Consider the following 15679-nt stretch of genomic DNA (forward strand, 5'->3'; position numbering starts at 1 on the left):
TATGGACTGCCAACTTCTGAGTCAGGAAAACTTGGGCTCATATTCCTTCTCTGCCCCATGCTAACTGTGAATGTGTGACCTTAGATAAGTCACTCTCTCAGTTCCTTAGGCTCTCTCGGACACCGGGAGTTAGAGAAGGTCTCGCAATATGCATTGGTTAGAGGGCGTTTGTATCAAGAATACCACCAGACAAGCAAATGTTCCAATGGCTCTGAGATCTCTCCAACAAAGCAGATGCCAAATGCATATATATATATATATATATATATATATATATATATATATATATATACATACATACATACATACATACATACATATGCATGTATATTTATGTATGGGTGTGTGAGACTTGTGTATTTTTTGAGCTTGTACGCCTGTAGGGTTCTTTTCAGAATCTCAAAGAAAATCATCTTTGTTTCATATGCAGTATTACTGGGTGGAAGAGGGAAGAAAAAATAATAAAGAGGTAGGCTAAGGAGTACTTTACTTTTAATAGCCGGTTCTGCCAGGCGTACAACTCAGAAATTCACAACTCCCAAGCATGGGCTCTGTCCCACCCACCTCCTGCAGCTGGGTCAGGAGGGGTGTGCCTAGGGCGCGCCATGGGGGCAGCCGGATGGGGCAGGAGCAGCACTTGAATCAGTATATTCGGAAGAGGAGGGGTGAAGGAGATGGTTCTAGGAATCTGCCTCGGCTCGGAGAGTGGGAGGCGGGGGATCCCTTGGCCCACAGCTTCCGGACAAGGGGGGCGGTGGTGTTGCCGGACTTCGCTTTCTCCATTCTCGCTTTCCCGGAGAGGCTGGCTGGCTGCCTATTCTGGGACGGGTCCAGGTCTCAAATTCTGGGACTGAGTCAGGCCGGGTTTTCCCTCTGCCTCTGGGAGCAGAGCAAACGACTCGAATCACTGGCTTTGGCTCCGGTTCCTGAGCCGGACCGCGTTTTCTCAGTGCCCCTGCGGCAGAGCCGGTGGCAGGGGTTTCAGTGCCTTCTAAAGCCGGGAGCCTGGAGCAAAGAGGGTTCGAATCTCGGAGAGGGAAGAGGCTGCTCCGCGGTTTGGGAACTGGGATCCCGAAGCCTGGTCCCAGGTCTAGGACCCGACGAGCTGGCAAGGAACGAATGCCGGCGCCAACATGGTGAGGACTGTGGGGCAGGGCAGGAGCTGGGGGGAACCGTGCGCAGCAACTTATCCCGCCCTGTCCCCGGGACCCCCAAGGAAGACAGAGCTTTCTGTGTGACCTTGGGCAAATCGCCCCTCCTCTTGGGGTCTCAGTTTCCCCGTCTGTAAAATGGGGTTGGCGGGGAAGGAGGAGGCTAGATTTAAGAAATCTCCAAGTGCCCTTCCAGAATTCTTGCTTATTGAGGGTTTTCAGTGGCTCCGTCCCGCGACACCAGCGGGATGCTGCGGAAAGGGGGTTTGGGATTCTGGGCTACAGGACTCGGTTGGGGTTTTCCTTTGCAGCCTCGCCAGCCTCCAGCCCCCAGCCGTACTTGGCTTCTAAGAGCTCTGGCAGGATGATGGTTCAATCTGGCCGGTCAACCTTGGGACTCAAAGGCCAGCGCCCCCTCCTCCCTTCCTCAGTCCCAGCCCTGGCTCAGCCCTTAGGACCATGGAAGGTGGGAGGGGCAGGGAAGGGCTTTATTATACCCCAGGTCTGTTCAGAGGGAGCAGCTGCTCCAAGAATGCAGGCTGGCGATCTGGGGTGGCCCGTCTCATCTGCCCTACCCATGGTCAAGTCTATTTGCATCCTGTGAGACAGCCTCTGGGGGAGCCCCACGCCTGACCTTGCCTTGCTTCCCCATACCCCCGCCGGCTTGCCCCCAGCTCCCCAGACTGACCGGGAGGGAAGACACCCCCCCCATCCCTCACCCCAGGCATAGTTGCCGAGAACCTCTTTGAGAGTTCTAGGTGACCTCGACCTAGACCTAGGTAGGTCACCTTCACCGGCATGTAAGTGATAGCTGTAGCGCAAGGTTGGGTGGGCTGGGACAGGTGGCCTGGCACGCTGACCAAAATCTGGTCTCCCAGTGTAGGAAGGTTTGTGAGGTTGTCCTGGGCTGGGCGCCTCCTAAAGCGGCGCAGACATGGGTGGGGACTGTTCCCTCCCCTGCCTCTTGGGGCTGGCCGTTTGGCTGGGTTACCTGCTGGGGACTGGACTTGCCTGCTGAGCCACCCCTTCCTTCTGACTATCGGAGAAGGGGAGTGGAGGCTGGAAGGGGTTGGAATTTCCTGGTGTGGGGTGTGTGCGTATGTATATGTGTGTATGTACACTACACATATACAAACATACACATACATATGCATATATATACCACGCTTATGCACGCATATGAGTATGTATGTACAAGTGTATCTGTAGGCATATAAACGTTCCCCAAATGGTATTGCATGCATAAAGGCATATATGTGTGTATATATATGTTTGTATATATATATATATGCACAAACATACATGTATAAATATATGCCTATTTCCTCCAAAAGCTGTTTTCCCCTTCCTGCAGGTAGGTAGCCCAGGATTTCACAGGTGAGGCTTTCTGGTTTTGCCTTGAGGCTCTGGCCTGTGAGGGAGGTATTTGGACTTTAGGGTCAGAGTGGGATATGGTCTCTGTTCACTACAGGAGCCCAGCCAGAGCTCTCGGAGCCCAGGGAACTTTATTGACCCCATTGTTCAGATGGGGAAAGTTAAGGTCCTGCATAATGGGACTGGTGGAAGATGGAATTAGAATTCTGGGAGTCCCCTTCCTCCTGCCCCCCCCTACATTCCGAAGCTAGAGACCCTGGGGACTAGAAGTCCCCCAGGGAATTTTTCCATCTCCCTCCTGGGGCCTCAGCCTTCCCTGGCTGAGCAATGGATAAATAAATGGAGCCGTCCCACTTCAGAAGCTCTGAAGGCTTTGGCTGGGTGCCTGAAGGATAGGAGAGGACCATACCCAGCCCGGGGCCTGGAATTTCAATTTAGTTTGTCAGTGATCCATAGAATCGTCCTGGAAGGGACCTTGATATTTAATCAATAGCCCTCTCAACCTTCTCCAGAGAGACCTGTAGGGAGGGAAAGCTTGCATTCTCTGCATCAAAAGGATGTCTCTTCCCTCTGTCTTCATTCCTGTCCCGACTTGGGGGGGGGTGGCTCCTATCCCCTCCAGTCGTGGCCTCAGCTTCAGAGTCTGAGGTGGGGATGTAGTGTGAGGGAGATGAGGCGGCTGGTTGTTGGGATCAATGTCCCTTTGAAGGGGTCCTGCCCCCTCCCTAGCCCCAGCCTCATATCTGGAGCCACGGTGACATTCTGGACCCCTGCCCAACCCCATTCCTCTGGAAAGTTGCATTCCCAGTTTCTTCTCTCAGCTTTGCCCTCTTCCCCTCAGGCCAGAGCTGTCTTTACAAAACAATCCGTCCAGCAGGTGGTGGGGCCCTTCCCTGACTGAGACCCCCAGCCTTCTGGAGTTAAGGGGCTGGCCTCCTCCTATCCCATCCCCCTAACCCAACTTCATCTCCCTGCTCACTAAGGCTTAGCTAGGAGTTGGGGTGGGGGTGGAAAGACTAACTGAACAGTCTGTGATCCTCAAGAGCTAGATCTGATTGGTCTTCAGGTTTGGGGGATCTCGCCCCTGGAGTGGAGCCACACTCCCCCAGGGAGTGAGTTCTGTGGGTCAGCTGTTGTGTCTCAGCCTGTAGAAAGGAGCTAGCATGGGACGTGAAGGTGGCCCTGTTGGGCTCAGATGTTATGGGGCCCTGTCCTATATAGAATCATGCAAGGATGTCATCTCAGAGCTGGAAGGAATCCTGGACACCATTCAGTCCAGCCCCTTCCCTTTGCAGAGGAGGAAACCGAGGGCCGGGAGGGATCGGGCCTGGGCAATACCGGGAATGAGGAGCAGAGTTTTAGTCTGGGGAGGGTAGAGGGGACACTGGATTTGCCCTACCCAAGGAAGCTCCCTCTGGCTGCCTTTGGAGGTGGTGAGGAGGCCCTGATTCACCTCCACCGCTCCAGTTCACTCATCCTAATCCCAGGAGCTGGTCAGGAAGTTCCTTTCTTTCCTTCTTCCCTCCCTGCCCCCCTGGGTGGCTAATCCCAGGTTGTTCCCCTTCCTGCCCTACCCAGAGTTTTTTTTTGCTCTGATGCCTCTAGGCAACAGCCTGGAATGTGTGTGTGGGAGGTTTAGGGGGTGGAAGGTGGACCTCCGAAAGCAGCTGAAGGCTTGGGGGAGGGGCTGAGGAACTGGCCCCCTGAGCTCCGCATTCCTTGGAGTTCCGTCTGCCCCAGGACCAGCCTGGGAACTTGGACCACTCCTCGAGCAGGACCAGTTGGGGGTCCTGGGGGAAGACTGAGATTAGAGGATGGGCCTGAGATGGGCTCTTTCCTTCTCCAGCCAGCCCAGCCCAGTTCAAGTCACCAGACCTTTATAGAATTCATGGTGCAGTGGAATGGGGACTGGATTTGGAGTTAGAGGACCTGAGTTCAAATCCAGCTCTGCTACTTACTACCTGAATGACCTTGAGTAAGTCACTTACCATCTCTAGGTCTCATTTATCTCTGAAACGCAGGGATGAGAGAACCCTGCTTTCTTCCCTTGTCTATAGCACTGGGGTGTGTGTGTGTGTGTGTGTGTGTGTGTGTGTGTGTGTTAGTATGAATGTGCACTCATGTTACCCTGTGTGTGCTTGGAGCTTCAACCAAAGGACTCTCCCTTCTGCTGCGGCTGTCCTACCTCTCATTTCCAGGCTCTGGGACTCCTGGGAAGACAGTCTGGCTTATCAGGGTTGTGTGTCTCCCACCCCACCCCAATCCCCTAGGAATTCAGTGTCTGGACGAAGAGTCAGGAGGAATGCCAGGACACAGTCCCTCTCTGTTAGTTGGATGCTAGAAAATGGCCTTTGGTAGCGGGAGTCTGGCCCTTTCGGCCAAGCAGGGATCCAGAGGATGACAAACTGTTTTCCTTCCCTGTGAATCCCCTCTGGATGTTGAACGCCTCTGGATGGGAGGCAAAAGTGGGTAGGTTGTTGGACTTGGAATCAGGAAGACATGAGTTCAAATCCCATCTCAGACCCTTACTAAGTGACCCTGGGCAAGTCACGACTTTTCTGTACCTCAGTTTACCAATAAAACGAGAGGGTTAGGCTAAGTAGCCATGAAAGCCCCTTCCAACCCTGCTTCTCTGAGTCAATGCTCCATGATCCTGTGGTTGTTAGAAGAGAAACAAAGGCACAGAAAAGCCCAGGCCTGTGTGAATGCAGTGCAGAACGGAAATGAAGAGCCCTGGCTCCTGGCATGCCTTTGAACAGAGTCACTTCGGGGCTTCCCCAGGCTCTGCCTCACCCTCTCTCTGCCCCTCCCTCCGTTTCCACTCTCCCGCTCAAACTTCCCCCCAGGTCCCTTGGTGGCTGGGGGTTGCACAGGCAGGGGCAGGAATATGCTCGAGGGTGACTCGGTGAATGAGGCCCGGGTCATCATGGCCTAGGAGGCGGGGCTGGCTCGTGTGGGTGCCTGTGTGTGCATGTGTGCACTGTCTCCTCTGAGGAGAACATATCTGCTAACACAGAAAAGGGACTTGGAGTAAAGCACTGATTTGGAGTCAGGATGGAGGCTCAAATCACTTGGTTCTCTGCTGTGTGACCCTGGTCAAGTTACTTTCCCTCTCTGGGCTCGTTTACTTTTCTTTAGAATTAGAGGTTCGAAGCTGGGGTTCTCCAAGGTCATTTGTAGCCCTAGTTACTGTGATCCAAAGCAGGAGACAGGACTCCTGGGTTCTCGTTCTATTTGCAGGAGGTACCCTGCTTCATACACCAGCACCCCCAACCCCTGCCATGTGGGGGCCTCAAAATCCTCCCACACCGAGAGCAACAGTCAGGAAGGAAGGCAGGCCTGGGAAATAAAGGGGGAGATTGGAGGGGAAACCTGCTTCCCAACCCCTCAACCCCCACCCCAACCAAGGTTTCTCTGTTGTTGTTGTTTGTTGTTATGCAACACTGGAAAATGTGTGGTGGGGGAAGTCCCCAGGGTGGGAAGAAAAACAAACAGGAATCTTTCCCCAATGTTTGTACCTTTCATTTTTTTAAAGGCTTTTTAGTCCCTGACTTGAGGGTGGGAGCTCATTGATTCATAGATCTCCCCATACATACTTAACGTCTTTCAAAAACACAAAAGCTGGAAATGGTTCAGGAGAATGGAGCCTGGGGTGGGGTAGGCAGTGGGGGGAGCTGGCTTTGTGGGGGGGGGGAGGGGGGGGACAGGGAGGAAGGGGGGGATCAGGAAGTGCAGCAAGGGACCAAGCTCCCAGGTGTATCCCCTGCTGCCCCTGAGTGAGTAGAAGAAGCCTGGGGTCTGAGGATCTGAGGAGCTGAGGGCTGTGTGTGTGATTGTTTGCTTGTGAGGGTGGTATGAGTAAGTAAGCAGCTCCCCCACCCCCCACACAACACACCTGCTCCGGATGCCACTGCCCATTGTCCAGCTCCATCCTTCCTCCCTCCAGGCCCTTCCTGTTTGTGTCTCCCCAGCTGTGGGACCCAGGGCCCTACCCCCTTCCCTGTGCTTCCCTTGGGGCCCTCCACCAGGGAGAGGGAAGCCATACACTGGAACGTATCTGCCCCCCTACTCCATGTTCTGCCTCTCTGCACCCGTCCCCACCCCAAGTCCTTTGGCCTAGGCTCAACGGGGTCTCAGAAGGAGAAGAAAACAGAGGACAACTCTGCAAGGAGCTGGTCTGGGCTCAGGGAGGACCCATTGGCCACACCCCTACCTAGCCCACTGTGTAACTAGAGCACTCCTGTGTGTGGAGGTGACAAGCCTGAGCCTGGTCTTGGGTTCTCAAGGGCAGCACCTCCTTCCTTGGCCCTCCCTGCGCCCTTCGGAGTAGATCCAGTTTAGAATGTGTAAGGGGGGAAACGGAGGGGACACAGGCCCTGGGAGTCTTGGTTGTACTCCATTATTCCCGCTGGCTAGGACACGCCACAGGGAACGGGAAGAGGTGGTCAAAGGCCTCCCCCTCATCTCCCACTCCCGAGAATCTGGATTTGGGGGGAGGTGGGAATTTGGATTGCCAAGACTGGAGACTCTGCTCTGCCCAGTATGGGGAGGGCAGGGGTGTGAAGGGGGAGTGGGTGGGGGCACCTTAAGCTGCTGTTCTTTGCAATGGTGATGGCATTGTAGGCCCAGGTAGGCCAGAGCTTCTTGGGAATGGGGCAGCAACTGACAAAGAGTTCTGTGCTTCTAAAGGGGTACATGCCTAAGGGAAATGTCTGCCTTCGAAGGGGTCGGGGTGGTGGGGAATTCCCCTCTGAGCCTGCCTTTGATCTTCCCAGAGCCGGCCCTTTAAGTCCTGCTGAAGCTTCATGGCCACAGCCCAGAGAGCTCCGAGAAGCAGTGACACTGCCCTCCACATCATGGGCAGCGTGGGTAGCCTGCTAGAGAGACAGGACTTCTCCCCCGAGGAGCTGCGGGCTGCCCTGGGTAGTGCCCGAAGTTCACGCCAGCCGGATGGGCTCCTCCGAAAGGGTCTGAGCCAACGAGAGCTCCTCAGCTACCTTCACCTGGCGAAGAAGGACTCCAAGACCACCAAACGCTGGCCTTCGGGGGGGTCTCACCGGCAGGGGGACGATGACCTCCACAGCAACTACTCGGGCCTCTACTACCGGGAACACCCCCGAGGGGCCGACTTCACCAAGACTTCCCTGCCTGAGCGGGGCCGCTTTGACAAGGTGAGGGAGCAGCACCTGGAGGCTGCCGAGTGTGGGATAAGAGGGGGCTACTTCTCTGCTTGGATGGCTGGGGAAACTTCACCAATAGGGAAGGGAGCCCAGGCCGGGATGCTGAGACAGGGAAGCAGGAGGCTCTCCCTCTAGGGGTGTCCCCTACAAGCAGCTGGGTTGGGGAACCTCAGAGTGGGCAGAGGACAGGGCCTCACACACCGTCCTTTTCTCCACCCAGTGCCGCATCCGCCCATCAGTCTTCAAACCAACGGTGGGTACAGGGAAGAGCTTCTTGTCCATGCAGAGCCTGGCGGCCCATAAGGGTCAGAAGCTATGGAAGAGCAACGGGAGCCTCCACACACTTGTGTGCAACCCACCTCTGAGCCCTGGGCCCCAGGCCAGCCGGGCCCGTGCCCAGCTGCTGCAGGCGCTTAGTTTGGATGAAGGCGGCCCCGACCCAGGCCTGTCAGATTCCTCCAGTGGTGGCAGCGGTGGTCCTGGTCCCTTCAGTGCCTCCCTGGGACACGTCAACCACCTGGGGGGCTCCCTGGACCGAGCTGCCCGAAGCCCTAAGGAGCAGGCCATGGTGACCGCTGGTGAGATGGGGCCGTTGGCCACTCTGAGTTGCCTGCCTGAGCCCCCGCCCCCCTACGACTTCACTTACGGTGCTCAGCTGACCCAGGACTCAGTGGCCCTGCGGCAGGGGCAGCCCGGGGTCGGGGGGCTCTCCGAGCTGAAAGGAGGGCTCAGTGATGACGATGGTCCCAGCCCTTTTGCACAGGTGAGGGCTGCACCGCCCCGTGCCTCTTCCATCTCTCTTGCCATCCTGCCCTCTCCTCACATTCTTTCCTCTCTTCGTCTCTTCCTCCCACCATCCTCTCCTTCTTGCTCTGTTGGGATGCTTGTGGGTTTCTGGCGGAGCCTGCCCTCAGGAGGGCTGTGTTCACACCCAGGGAGTGGGGTTTGTGTCTGTGGGCCGGTCTCCCCTGAGGCCTCGCTCTCCCCCCACCAGGAGCTGGAGGACAGGCAGCAGCTGTGGCTGGCTGAGCTGAAGCGTCTCTATGACGAGAAGCTGCAGGAGCTGGCCCAGAAGGCTGAACGGAATGAACGGAGCCTCCAGCTGCAGCTCTTCATGGCTCAGCAGGAGCAGCGGAGGCTGCGAAAGGAGCTCAATGCCCGGCAGGGGCTGACCAAGGAGCCTCCACACTCCCCGGACCGCACCAGCCCCAGCCTGGAGGAGGAGGCCAAGTGGGAGGTGAGGGGGAGCTGGCAAGCAGCAGTCACTGGAGGCCCTGCCCAGAGCAGCCCCTGTCCCAGGGCTAGAAGACTGTGACGGAGACCCACTGACCCCTTCCATTAGAAGACCCTGCTTTGCTTTGAGGAAAGAATACTGGTTCTAAAGTCAGATGCTTTAGGGGCAGCTAGGTGACACAGTGGATAGGGCACCGGCCCTGGAATCAGGAGTACCTGAGTTCAAATCTGGCCTCAGGCACTTAACACTTACTAGCTGTATGACCCTGGGCAAGTCACTTAACCCCAATTGCCTCACTAAAAAAAATAAATGATGATTTGGGTTCAAATCCATATGTTACCTGTGATACTCTGGATAAATCACTTAGCCTTACTGAGCCTCAGTTTTCTCATCTGGAAAATGAGGGGGCTGGACTAGATGGCCTAAGAGATCTCTTCCAGCCCTAAATCTATGATCCTAACTGGTGACCTCTAAGGTTTGCTCTCAATTTCTGAGTCAGTGAGCTGTATGACCTTGGGCAAGTCACTTCTTGCCTGGTCTCAGTTTCTTCCTCTGTAAAATGAGGGGGTTGGACTAGACCAGGAGTGCCCAACTTGGTCTGTGTGTATATATACCCTAAGATGGCACAAGAAGCTTGTCAAAGGGCTATGGAGAATACTTGGTAAATAGCCACCCATTGAAATGAATATGTTTTATTTCTCATGCACATATGCATGCTAAACTCCAGAATTTGTTTCCTTATATTTTCTCTAGGGGGTACAAGAAGATTAACCAAAAGCCATTGGGCACAATGCCCCCAAAAGACTGGCAAAACCTGTGTTCTAGATGATCCTGTGGTCCCTTTCAACTTCTAGGTCCTATAATCTGCTGATCCTTCCCCTAGATATCAGATGGGGAGGAAGGAGCTGTGCTGGGGGAGCCATGGACCTGGGGAAGAGGGTCATGGGCAGGATTAGCTCCCAAAGGTGAAAACACCTACAAAGGAACAGCTCGCACTTCTGGGGCACTCCAGAGTTTACAAATCAATATCTGCAACAAGCCTGAGAGAGCTGCATTATGTTATTCCAGTTTTACAGATGAAGAAACTGAGTCCCAGGGAAGGAAGAGCCCTCCTCCTGTCCCCTCCAGTCCACCCCCCACTTCCTCTCTGATAACCATCTTCTCTAACGCCTCCCTCTTTCTCTTAGGTGGGTCAGAAGACTTCAGAAATCTCTCTCCTGAAGCAGCAGTTGCGGGAGGCCCAAGCAGAGCTGGCTCAAAAGCTAGCAGAGATCTTCAGCCTGAAGACAAAGCTCCGGAGCAGCCGGGCCCAGGCCGAGGCCAAGGACAGTGAGCTGGCCCGGCTCCGGGACACCCTGTGCCACCAGAGCCCCCAGGATGGCCCTGGCCCGGGGGATCTTCCTGATGGGGGCTGTGAAACAGATGATTCCAAGAGCCAGGGACTTCGGGGGGAGGTGGGCAGTGGTGGGGCGGAGCGGCTGTGGACTGAGCTGCAACGGGAGCGCCAACAGGGCAGGGAGCAGGCCTTGCTCTTTGAGCAGGAGCGGAGGACGTGGCAGGAGGAGAAGAACAGGGTCCTTCGTTACCAGCGGGAGATCCAGGTGAGCTACATGGAGATGTACCACCGCAATCAGACTTTGGAGCAGGAGCTGCGCGAGCTGCGCGAGCTGCGGGCACCACAGGCGCCCTGGAGCCCAAGGCTTGAGTCGTCCAAGATCTGAGTGACCCTGGAGCTGAGTAGGTGGCTGCCACAGGACCCCGCAGGGGGGATAGTCCTTGGAAAATGTTGGGAGGGTGCCCCCTTCTCTCCCCCATTCCTCTGCAGGGTTCCAGGCCCTGATGAAGCATGGGATGGATAGCCCCATGCAGGGCTAGGCCAGGCTCAGGAGGTGGGCTTCCAGTGTGGGCACTGCCCTCATTTTGGTGCTTGGAAGCAAAAGATCAGGGGGCTTTTCTCCCCTTTTGTCATATGTCCTAGTGTGTCCTGGCCATGCCAAGCCTAACCACTCCCTGGATTGGCTATGTGATCTGCATCCCAGGCCCAGTGAAGAGGCTGGGAGGGTTAGAGTGGAGCCCCCGATAATACAGAGCTTAGTGGGGGGAAGGGCTGGAACGGGAGAGGGAGCCTGGAGACCATGAGCCCCTGTGTCATGTCCTCCCTGACCCAACATGGTCCAGGGAGAGGAGGCTTGGACACAGGTGCCTGCCCCTCAAAGAATAAAGCCAAGGTTTGTTTGTTTTTTTTAAATTGGAGACTCTGGTTGCTTTATTGAGGCCTATTTCTGTCTAATGTGCCCAGGAGGAGTGCATTTGGAGAGCGTGAAAGAAACCCTTGCAAAGATGACCCAGGTGAGGGGGGACAGAAAACCTGACCCAGCTTTAGACCCCTTTCCTATCTGGGTTTATTTCCTCTCTCATAGGCCTGGATCCAACTCCACTGGGTTAGAGGAAGAAAGGCACTCCCTCAGGCCTTGCTGGGCTTCTGGGCTGCACTGATTGATTGTCCCACCCTTCTGGTCTAGGTGAGGACTGAAGGTCTCTCTTTCCATAATCCTACCAAGACACGGGTTAAACACACACACACACACACACAACATGACTAGGGACCTTAAGGGAGGGGACTTAGGGGGAAGAACTGAGCAAAAGGAGATAGAAAGGACCAATGTTTACCAAGTTTACAAAGACACAAAGGCATGGGGTCCTTCGATGGTAGCTGATGTTTCTATGGGGACCCCACTTTCCCCTCCCCACACTGGCAGGCAGTTCAGATCCATCCTGGGGGATCTGGAGAACCCCAGCTTGAACTGATATCCATCGGGACTCGATTTCCACCTTCCCAGTGAGGGTGGGCTGCCCCTCTAAAGCATCTCGAGGATTCCCAGGCCCTGACATTGGCCATTATCTTTGGGGCCTCTAGGTCTCTCCTCAGTCCGGTCGCTGAACTCTTTTGCCCATTTAGGGTCACCTCCTTGAGAACCGGGGGAGGGGCAGGCTGCTTTCTTTTTCTCTTTGTATTCCACATAATAAATGCTTTTTCTTTCATTAAGGTTTGCAAAGCTTTTAGAAAAAAGTCCATTATCTCACTTGACCGTCACAGGGCTATTATCCCCATTGTACACATGAAGAAACTGAGGCACAGGAGGCTCAATGGCTCTACGTTCATTTATCTTTCCATGATATAATAGCCTCTCTGACCCTGTTTCAGTGGGAGAAGGAATTTTGGCCCTTATCTGGACCGGAAAGGCATTTCCTATAACTCAATTGAATTCAACCATCATTTATCACCCACCTATTGTGTGTGAGACAGCTTGTCTCAGATAGGGTGCTGCGCTTGGAGAGGAGAAAACCTGGTTTCAGATGCTGCCTCTGACACTGAGATTCTGAGCTAGTTCCTTAATTAATAATAATAACAGCTGGTATTTATATACAATTATATATTAAAAGGCTTGTGAAAATGTCTTACAAATGTTATCTCACTTGATCCCCACTGCAATCCTCGGAGGTAGGTGCTATTATTATTCCCATTTTATAGATGAGGAAATTGAGGCAAACTGACTTGCCCAGGGCCACACAGCTAAGTGTCTGAGGCTGGCTCAAACTTATTCTTCCTGACTCCAGGCCCAGCCTTCTAGCCACTTCACCACCAGCTGTGTCTAAGGGCATCAGGCGAGCCCCTAGGAGGTCTCTGTTGGGTTATAGACTGGGTGGTTCGAGTAATGGTAGGGAAGTTCTAGAAAGGAAACTCCCTAAACTGAAGAAATCACAGCTCTAATGTGTCAGGCCTTGGGGACGAAAGGACAAAAACCAAACCCAAAGCTGCCTTCAAAGAGCCTCTGTTCTGTGGAAAGGCATCATGATGTCTTGGATAGAGCATTGGCCAGTTGAGAGTTGTGTGACCCTGGGCAAATCACTTAACCCTCTGGTCTTTGCTTTCCTCATTTGCAAAATGGGGGGTGGGGGTAAGACTCATCTCGGAGAGTTGTTGTGGGGCTCAAATGAGCTCATGCGTGAGGCATCTCCAAAACCTCAAAGCACTATGTACATAAATATCTGCTAGTGTTATTTTTTTTGTGCCTGGGGCTATGACATCAGCCCTTGCCCAGTGCAGCTGGGTTTGGGTCTGTTTGGAAGAAGATTCAATTCAGGAAACATGTATTAGGGCAAAGGCCTGGACGTCAGTTGGGTCTGCCCTCTCCCTTCCACCTGGACTAGGCTTTTACTGGTGGTAACAGCAGCAGGATTGGGTTTGGCCAATCCTGGCGAGGTACCCAGGGCCAGATGGTGGAGAGGGTTGAGGTGGCTTTGTTAAAATGAAAGGATGAGAATGTATGTGGGGTGGGGGGAGGGCTCTGTATGGGATCTACATGCAGGGTGAGGTGGGAGTGGGCTATATAAAAGGAAAAGCCAGTGTGTCTGGGGGTGGGTGTAATGCCGGATGTATGTGATAAGGAAGCATGTGGGGGGCCCAGTGTACGGGGATAGAGCTGGGTGTGAGTGCATGCTCAGGGTGGGTCCAGCCTTTTTGACATGAGCTTCTCTCTGTAGTGGAAGGACATCCTGACAGTGCTTTGAAAGGGGGTGGGATGGAGGCTGGGCAGATGGAGGGGGTGCCTGGGAATTGCAGCCTGACTGCTCTCTAGAAGATGGAAGCCAGGCTGGAGTGGGGCTGTTTTGTGAGCAGTGAGTTTCCCAGGGATTTCAGCACATCTCCTGAAACTGTCTTGAAGGTTGACAGGGTCCAGGGGCTTTATTGGTGAGGCCTGGCTCTTTTGCCCCAGTTTCCATTCTTGAGTCTAGCCATAGCAGGACTGTTAGGGGCTTCAGCCAGTCTGGCCCTAAGACAACAGTGTGGGCTCAGTCCTTTTCTTGTCCTGCCTCCCACAAGGTCAAAGGGGAAGGCAGGGCAGGGTGAGCTCTGAGGTGCCACCACCCCTTCACCAGCCACTGGCTCCTCTTCCAGGGTGGTGGCTGGCTCAAGCTCCTGGCCTCAGCACCTCGGCTGGGGCCCGAGCCTCTTCACAGCTTCTGCATACCCACAGCAGCTCCCCACCCAGCAATTAGTGTGCCGGGGAGTCGGGAGAGGGCCCACAGAGGGAGGCGGCACCAAAACTTGGCAGAGGCGCCAGAAACCAAGCTCCAGCCTGGCCCAGATGTGTTGGGGGTGGGGCCTGGAGGGGGGTGGGGCAGAAAGGAGTCGATGGGTCTCAGGAAGAAACTGGATCTTAATTCATCTGCTGCTCAACAAACCAGTTTCCTCTATTCCTGAAGCCAAATCAGCGACAGGGATGTTGTGACGGGTGAGTCCCAGGGTAGATGGACCAGATTCCCTAATGCCCTGTAGCTGTCTCCCTCTCCTATGACCCCCTGACTTTCCCCAGGTGTCCCTCCTTTCCCAACCCCCCTCCCCCTTTACATACTCTTCTATCCAATACAGACCCAGGACTTTCCCAAACCCCAACTTTTCTCTGAAGGCCACAGACCATATCTGATTTTTGTGTCTCTCCCAGCACTGAGTACTATACTTAGAAGATAGCTGACGAATGTTTGTTGAGTGAATAAATGATTAGTCTTGGTCCTGGACAGAATGAGTTCAAATGTATATAGTGCTTTAAGGTTTGTTAAGCACTGTACCTATATTAGCTCATTTTATTTTCATAATAACCCTGTGAGATAGGTGCTGTTATTATCTTCATGGTGACCCTGGGCAAGTCATTTAACCTGTCTGCCTCAGTTTCCTCAACTGTAAAATGGAGACAATAAAGGCACCCAACTTCCTGGGTCATTGTGAAACTCAAATGAGATAATATTGTAAAGCACTTTGCAAACCTGAAAGTGCTGTGTAAATGCCAGCTATTATTACTTTACAGATAAAGAAGCAGTCTTAGGGAGGCTAAGTGACTTGCCCATGATTAGGTTAAGTATCTGAGAGGGGATTGTAGCCCAGGTCTTCCTGCCTCCCAATCTAGAACACTGTCCATTGTACCACACTGTCTCTCCTGTTTGTCTCCTTTCTCTTATTTTAATTTTTTTTTTTTAGTGAGGCAATTGGGGTTAAGTGACTTGCCCAGGGTCACACAGCTAGTACGTGTCAAGTGTCTGAGGCCAGATTTGAACTCAGGTATTCCTGACTCCAAGGCCGGTGCTCTATCCACTGCGCCACCTAACTGCCCCTGTCTCCTTTCTCTTGTTCCAAAGGTCTATATTTCCTAACTGCATCAATTCAATTAAAAAAAAATACACTTTATTGGTAGCTTTTGTTTTTCTACTACTAGGATTTCTCTCAATATTCCCCCTCCTGTACAGCCATCCCTTATAACAAATGATATTTATATAGGAAAGGAGGCAGCTAGTGTCACAATAGATAGAACGCTGGGTCTGGAGTCAAGAGGAACTCAGTACGGGGCAGCTAGGTGGTGTAGTGGATAAAGCACCGGCCCTGGATTCAGGAGGACCTGAGTTCAAATGGGACCTCATACTGTTGACATTTACTAGCTGTGTGACCCCAGGCAAATCACTTAACCCTCATTGCCCTGAAAAAAAAAGAGGAACCTAGTTTAAATTATTAGCTTATGACCTTGGGCAGGTTATTTCACCTCTTTTTGCCTCAGTTTCCTCAAATATAAAATGGGAATAATAATGGCCCTTACCTCACCACACTCTTGTGAGGATCCAATGAGATAATAATTATAAATGACTTAGCACAGTGCCAGTATACAATCCATATGTTCTAGCTATTTTTA

General features: G+C 53.4%; 1 protein-coding gene across 1 annotated transcript; it reads left to right on the forward strand.

Moving 5' to 3' along the window:
- Positions 1–658: 658 nt before the first annotated feature.
- N4BP3 (NEDD4 binding protein 3) lies at positions 659–12274 on the forward strand. The gene is made up of 5 exons (XM_043990091.1): positions 659–1136; positions 7301–7696; positions 7926–8468; positions 8700–8942; positions 10127–12274. Exons 2-5 carry the CDS (start codon positions 7331–7333, stop codon positions 10658–10660), a joined length of 1686 nt encoding a protein of 561 aa, XP_043846026.1. The 5' UTR covers positions 659–1136; positions 7301–7330; the 3' UTR covers positions 10661–12274.
- Positions 12275–15679: the final 3405 nt, after the last annotated feature.

Source organism: Dromiciops gliroides, chromosome 2 (genome assembly GCF_019393635.1).
Source record: "Dromiciops gliroides isolate mDroGli1 chromosome 2, mDroGli1.pri, whole genome shotgun sequence".
Lineage (NCBI taxonomy): Eukaryota > Metazoa > Chordata > Mammalia > Microbiotheria > Microbiotheriidae > Dromiciops > Dromiciops gliroides.